Here is a 7,682-nt window from a genome sequence, read left to right as displayed (position 1 = left end):
TCTTCCAGGCAGAGAGGACCAGTTCCTTAAGGCTGTTTGCTTTCATTAAAAGCGCCCAGATTTTCACTTTCTGTTACAGGGGAAGGTGGATAAACGGGGTCTTGTTGAAGCAGGAATTTGTCAGATCTGGGTTTGATACTCTTTTACTGGGAGGAGGTTTCTTTGGGTTTTTTTTGTGTCCAGTATTGATTTTTTGGGTTTGTTTTTTTTGGTTGGTTTTAGAGTTACGGATCCTTCATCCTTCTGCCTTACAGTAGGGGTGCTCATTTATTTATTAGAGGCATTTTTTCGTGTGGTTTTTTGTTGGGGGGGGGTTTACATTTTTTTGTGAGCTAGAATGATAGGGATCAATATTTTTTCTGAAGACAGGTTGTGTGTACACTACCTACTTCACATTTGGTTGTGATGAAAATTATCATGACAGTTTTACTGAAGATTTTTTGCAGGTTAAGGGGATCTTGCCCTAAAACCTTGTAGTTGAAACTGAAAGTTTAAGTTCCAGCTTTACATAAAAATTCATAAATCAAGGTTATCTTTGTCCACACTGTCCTTGAGAATTTATCCACTGTCTTTGCATTTGATGTTGTCTACCTCAAAATACTTTGTTAGAACAGCAATTCGTTTGATGGACTTTCCTGATTAAATTATCATCATGCACAGCCTTTTTAAACAGTGTGAAGTCACAGGTTCAGTGAATCATTGACGTATGAATTAAACTGGAAGTTGGGCTTCAAGACTGGATTATAGATCAGAAAAGTATCTGAATGTTTTGAAGATATTTAAACTGTCAGATTTGGAGTGTTGAGACCATACAAAACACAGCTGGTACAGTTCTTACTTGATGAGCAGTGCAGAAATGTTGCACATAGATGATAATCTCAGTATGTCCTTGCAATTATAAGAACCTTAAATATGCTACTGGTACAGACAGCCAGAGTAAACAGTAGAGCGTGGAGCTATAAATTGTCAGTGATTTGAAGAAGTAATTTAGACAGAAAATGCAGGGTGAGTTGGGGATGACTCCTTGGTCTTTTACGTATTAAAAGGAAGGATAAACAGACTAGAATACCTTGGTGTTATTGTGGGAGCAACCTATTGGTTAAAAATTAATCTCAAGTGATAAAAATCTGTTGCCAAATGAGTGAATCCAGAGGTACTTTTTTTCGTGTTACCTGAGCGTGTCTTTACCAAGAGAATTGCATGGAGTGTATCTCAGTTGCCTAAAACATGACATTCTTAAATGTTTAGTATATGTTTTAGCCAGAATTTTCATAATATGCTGTTAAACCATTTTGAAAATAAATGTCATGTAAGGAATTAGTTAGAAAGAAAAAATACAGACAATTATCAAGATGATCATACTCTTTTTCTTTGCAGACAGGATGGAATCTCTGACTCCTTCACCAGACTCAGTAGATAAGAAATTGAAGATAACTCATGTAGAATGCCATCCTGAGTGCTTGGTTATAATGTTCCAGGCTCAGTACAACGTAGGATGTGAGCTTGACTATTTCATACTACAGAATGAAATACAGCGTGTGTTCAAAGTGAGAGATGATATCTGTGTTGGTGGATCTTGCTTGGTGGAAGACCCAGAAGGAGAATGGCATAGAGGAAGAGTTCTGAGAAAAAAAGGGAATATCTGTGAGACTTTTCTTATAGACACTGGACACGTGTTGGCTGTTGAGGAAACACATCTTGCTGCAGCTAGTGATAAATTGTTTCAGCTGCCTCCAAAGGTGGTTTTGGGTGTTTTTGCAAGCATACTTCCTCTTGGAGATAGATGGGGTCCAAAAGCCGTTAACTATTTTTCATCTCTGGTAGGATTACAGATCACTGGTCATGTGAAGGCTGTTACACCATATCAACTGTTTATTCTAGAAGTGCCTAAGATTATTACTGATGTTCTTGAACTGCAGCTAGGTAAATTTATTGATGGAGATTCATTTTGTCTTGTTGTAGAAAGTTTAAGAACATTGCCCCAAGGAATGCTTTGTAAGAGAATGCCACAACTGTTGACACAGAAGTATCCGTTCAGGGAGTTACTTACCTTAAATAATTCTGAGAAACCAACAGATTTTTGGCATGTTCCAGATCAACTCTTTCCATGTCTACCTGTTGGCAGTAAAGAAAATGTAAAAATAACTGGTGCAGTAAGCCCAAATAAATTTTATTGTCAGATACAGAAATGGCAGAAAGAGCTGGAATGTTTGACAGGAGCTATGCATTTGTACTATGAAGCTCTTGTTGGAGAAAATACCACATCTTGTGATAGTTTCGGGCTGCTCTGTGCTGCCAAGAGGCAAAACGGACAGTGGCATAGAGGAGTGATAAAACAACTTCTCTCTGACCATGTGGAGGTCTGGTTTATGGATTTTGGCATTATTGAAGCTGTGCCACCTAGTTGTATTCGGAAACTGAAAGCTGAGTTCATGACCTTACCAATGATTTCATTTCCATGTACGCTGTCTTGTTTTGGTAGTCAGGATGAAACAGTAGTAAAGTTTCAGCTCAAGGAACTTACACAAGCCTTAATAGGACAAACCTCTGTGTGTGTCCAAGTTGATTTATACAATAACACTGAACGCTTGTATTATATAACGCTGCAGAAACAGAATCTTGGAATTAATGTTGAGCATCCAGAAGACCAGAATGAGACAGCTGCACCATGTGTCTCACTTTTGGAAACGAAAGCCAGAAGTATTACACTAAACCACAAACCAAGTCCTGAGAGAAACAGTTCTTCTAAGAATTACTCTGGAAACAAAGATAAAAAAACCTGCTTACCTGAACGGGACGTTTCTTTCTCCAGCCACTGCAAGAGAGTAGAGATGCAAATGAACTCTTTTTATGGAGCTTTTGTAGTATACGTCATAAATCCATCTGACTTTTGGATTCAAACTTGTAGATACCAGAATGAGTTCCATGCCTTGATGAAAAACATTGCCTGCACATACAGTCAGTATAGAGATGATGAGATGGTCCTTAAAAAGCCAGAACCTGGGTTGCTATGCTGTGCCCGGTATAGCAGGGATGGGTGTTATTACCGGGGTGTTGTCACAAAAGTGTTTCGTGTTAGCATTATGGTTTACTTTTTGGATTTTGGAAATACAGATACTATACCTTGTCACTATGTGAAAACATTGCTTCCTGAGTTTTCTGATTTACCAGCTTTAGCTGTCTGTTGTTCCCTTGCTTGCACATTTCCTGTTGATGGTGTGTGGGTTAAAAAAGAAACTGATTTCTTTAAAAACGTGGTGTTGAACAAACCACTGCTACTTCATGTGGTTGGAAAGCAAAACAACAAGTACGTTGTTAATGTGCAGTGTCATACTGGTTTCCTTCAAGGAAACGTTGCCACGTGTATGGTTCAGGCTGGTTATGCTGAATATCGGCTAATGCCACCAGAGTCTGTTGTAAGGGCAGCAAAAAAGCGGCACAGCGGGAATCACCTCAAATGTAAAAAAGAAAAAATCAATGCAGAGAACACCAGTAATATTTGCAAAAATAAGGTGTCTGGAAATGGAGACATGCTTCAGAAGGAAAAATCATTAAATGTGCCACCAGTGCCTAGAGAATCTGTTGTGTCATCCTGTTCAGGAGAAGGTGCTGTCTCTAAAATGCAGAAGTTGGTATGTGAGGAAAAATTAGTTTATAAGGACCTTGTGTTTAAACCAGGAGCTGTTCATGAAGTGGTGTGTTCTTGCATCTTTTCCCCAGCAGATTTTTCATGTCAACTGCAAAGCAAACTGACAGAGCTAAATAACTTAATGGGACAAATTCAGACGTATTATAAAGATCACACCACTCCCTACAAAACTGGACAGGTTGCCTGTGTTGTTAAGTATCCCAAAGATGGGAAGTGGTACAGAGCAACTATTGTGCAGGAGGTATCCACAGATGAAGTTGATGTGATTTTTGTAGACTATGGTTATCAGGAAAGAGTTTCATTTAAAGATGTACAGGGTATTCTTCCAGATTTCCTAACTCTAGAGAGTCAAGCATTTCGATGTGGACTTAAAAATGTGGTCTTACAGACTAACTCAATCAATTGGTCTGAAGAAGTGCATAGACAGTTTGAAGACTTCATCTCTTCTTCTAGAGGACCACTGACTTGCACCATTTATGCTCTTGTTCTTGTGAGCCCCAACTGTTTATGCAATGTAGTTGACTTACAGACTCCACTTAATAGTGTGGAGGAATTCCTCAGAGAACGTGGTTTCACCCAGCCTGAATGTGTTGGACTGAGAAACCTTTCATATTTGGGTTCTCTGTACAGTTTTTGCTATTCATCTTTTAATATAAAAATTGGAAGTGAGGAGGAGGTTTATATAACTCACATAAACAGTCCTTCAGAATTCTATTGTCAGCTTAACCGCAACTCTGAAACTCTTGAGGCATTGATGAAGAAGGTTAGTGACCTAAGTGAAATGCCAGGTAATGTAAATTATCATGGCAGTGCACGACTGTGTATAGCCAAATATGTGGAAGATGGTCTCTTTTACAGAGCTTTGGCTTTTCCTGTGGAATCAACATCCTTTCTGTTGGTTGATTATGTGGATTTTGGAAATAGGAGTATGGTGGAGAGAGACCAGTTGATGCCTATTCCAGATTCTGCCACTGATCTACTATTCACACCCATGCAAGCTATTAAATTCTATCTGTCAGATCTTAGGGGGGCAGAATTTCCAGCAAGAATTACTACATGGTTTGTGAAAACATTCCTTGGTAAACTGCTGAAGGCTGTGATTTTATCCAGAGAACCAGATGGAAAGATTGTTGTGGAGTTGTATGATGGACAGCTCAAAGTAAGTCAGAAAATTAAAGAAAAGGTATTGGCAGAATTGGCACAGGAAAGCCATACAGAACAATTTAGAAGTAATGAAGGAGGGATATGTCACATGAAAGATGACAAAGAAATTAATACAGTTAGTGTTAAAGATCCTGAAATCCTTAAATTGAAAGCAGAAATGAAATGCCAAGCCTATGATGAATATTTCCAGGCAGATACTGGTGAGAATTTTGGAGATGAAGAGCCAACTGCATGTAGCACAACAGAGTTGTATAGTGGATTCTCAAAAGAGCAAACTTTATACAACAGCAAAGATCAAGGTTTTAGAAATACTTTCAGTGCTCTTCTGGAGAACGGAGAGGAGCCTTGGATTGGACAACCTGCTTCTCACTCCCTCTCTTATTCTGCTTTACATTCAAAGGAAATCACGGTAAACGCTCTATCTGAATCTCAGAATGAAAGACCAAATTGTACAGGTCAACAGGAAAGGAGTAATAAAAATATACCTACATTAAGTAGCCTTCCTCAACGTGATATCCAGGTGAATACCGAACTAGCAGGTTATATTGCTCATATGAATAATCCATCAAGTTTCTATGTTCACTTTGCAGAGGATGAAAACTTAATAATAAAACTAGCAGATGATTTGAATGAAAGCTTGGAGAATAGAGGTAGGGAAAATTGCTTAAATGAGCTCATGGTAGGGGATCTCATTGTTGCGGAGCACGATGCTGACTGTTTTTACTATAGAGCAGTTATTAAAACTCTGAAATCAGGAAACTCCTATGAGGTAGAATTTATTGACTATGGTAATACTGCAGTTGTAAGTTCATCAAAAATCCGCAGGATTCCAGAAAAGTTCTTAACTCTGCCAAGGTTTAGCGTTCATTGTTTCCTTAGCAGTGTAAAAAATGTTCCTGGGGAAAGCTGGACTAAAGAAAGTGCTGCATATTTTGCAAGAACAGTAAGTGACAAGCCAGTAGCTTGCAAGTTCTTACAGCAACATGGAGAAAAATGGGAAATAGATGTAATTTGTGATGGAGAGTCTTTGTCTAACAGCTTTTTGCATAAAATAGACAGCATAAGGTGGAATAGCACGTGGGTATTTTCTTTGGAAAATAAGCCTAAACAACATGGTAATCCTCAAAAGTCTAAGAATAGTTCAGGTGGCCAAAATAAAACCAAGGTTCCTGGGGTGAAAAATATTTCTGTAAAACCCTTAAGTCTCTTTCATCAGGTTTTAAATTCTGGACAAGTGGAAGCAGCAGAAGTAGTTAATATTTCAAAGAATGGAGAATTTTATGTACAGTTACTTAAAAATCTGCAAATACTACATGAGTTAAATGTAATGCTTGACAAAGAAGCACAAAGAAGTGATTTGCTTAGAGTGGATGACATTGAACAGGGTCTGGAATGCATTACACAATCTGAAAGGAACTTAAAATGGAATCGATCAAAAGTGATAAAGAAATTTGTCAGGGAAAAGTTAATGCTAGTTTTTTTCATGGATTATGGCACGTGTGAGATGGTGTCCTTAAATAATGCAAAGATGCTCAGTGATGAGATTAAGAGTATTCCTAAACAAGCTGTTTATTGTAGGTGGATTTGTTTTAAGAACCTGAAGAAAATTCACTTAGACCATGTAGTAAATGCACTTCTAGACTGTGAAATAAGGATCTTGTTTTTGAGATACTTGAAATCAGCTGATATCTGGGAGGTAGATATTTTAGTAGGAGAAGTTACGCTTCAGGAGTATTTGAACCAGATCTTAAGTCATGGTTGGACAATTGTTGGACCAGAAAAATGTAGTAATACAAACTGTAAGGAGTTTGATACATCATTCAGGATAAATTCAGTCATGTGGATGCTGCTGCGTAGTGGCAGAACATATCCTGGGTGTGCAACTGCAGTTACTGATCCTTCAAACTTCAGCATCCAGTTTGAAATCTTCTTTGATTGCATGAGAAACTTGTCCTTGCTGCTCTCTGACCTTCCTGACAACTTGCCAGCTCTGCCAGAAGAACTTGTGGTACCTGGTGCTAGCTGCTTGATCGAGTTTGGGCAGGAAGCAGAGTGGTACAGGGCAGAAATTAGTGAAGTAACAGATCAGTCTGTTGTTCTTACGTTTATTGATTACGGCTTTCTGAGGACCATACCTTATTCTGATATACATAAGCTTAAAGTTGTTCCAGAAAGTCTGTTATACTTGCCACGCTTGGCACACTCTTGCTCTTTGCACGATACAGTTCCTGGGAAGGGGGAACACTGGAGTGAGGAAGCTATAGTTCTGTTTCAGCAGCTTCTTCATAAACCAGGTCTGATATTTCATTTTATCCACTATGGCTCTGAAATGAAGTTAGAGGTGGATGTTTTGTGTGAAGATAGCAATCTGTCTGATGCCTTAATTGCTGCAGGCCACGCAGTCTGCTCTCACAGTAGGTGCTGTCCCATTGCAGTTGACAGACTCTAATCAGAAAAAAGAATTGCAAGTGAAGTGGCCAGATTCTAGTTACTATGCTTCCCTTCGTGAACCACTATAATTATGATAACAATTCTGATTTTGCTGACAGAAGTCGGGCATAGAAGAGAAACAAAAAAGCCTTTTGAAGCACAGCATTAGTTATAAAAAAGTTTCAAAGGAGAGAGTGTGGTAAAGTGGCTGCTGGAATACCATTAACAAAGGATCTGAGTTTACAACACTGAAAGGAAGGAAAACTTACAAAAGATGGACACTACTGTGACAATGGGATTTTTCCAGCATTATGATGACAAGAAAAGTAAAGTTGTCATAACACAAACTAAATCTTCTACCAGAAGCACTGGCTGAGGCTTGTGATTCTGATGTTCTACAGTCTGGAAAGACTGTGTGTGAAGCTACTGTCGAGAATTA

At 38.6% G+C, this 7,682-nt stretch overlaps 1 protein-coding gene across 1 annotated transcript; it reads left to right on the top strand.

The window, feature by feature from the left end:
• Positions 1-1,382: 1,382 nt before the first annotated feature.
• On the top strand, positions 1,383-7,262 carry TDRD15 (tudor domain containing 15; the record flags this gene model as incomplete). Its single annotated transcript, XM_084202301.1, has 1 exon — positions 1,383-7,262. The coding sequence occupies one exon, from the start codon at positions 1,383-1,385 to the stop codon at positions 7,260-7,262; it is 5,880 nt and encodes a 1,959-aa protein (XP_084058427.1).
• Positions 7,263-7,682: the final 420 nt, after the last annotated feature.

This window comes from Fringilla coelebs, assembly GCF_963513975.1.
Source record: "Fringilla coelebs genome assembly, chromosome: 3".
Lineage (NCBI taxonomy): Eukaryota > Metazoa > Chordata > Aves > Passeriformes > Fringillidae > Fringilla > Fringilla coelebs.
Note: the sequence above shows the minus strand (reverse complement) of the source record. Positions and strands in the feature narration are given on the sequence as shown.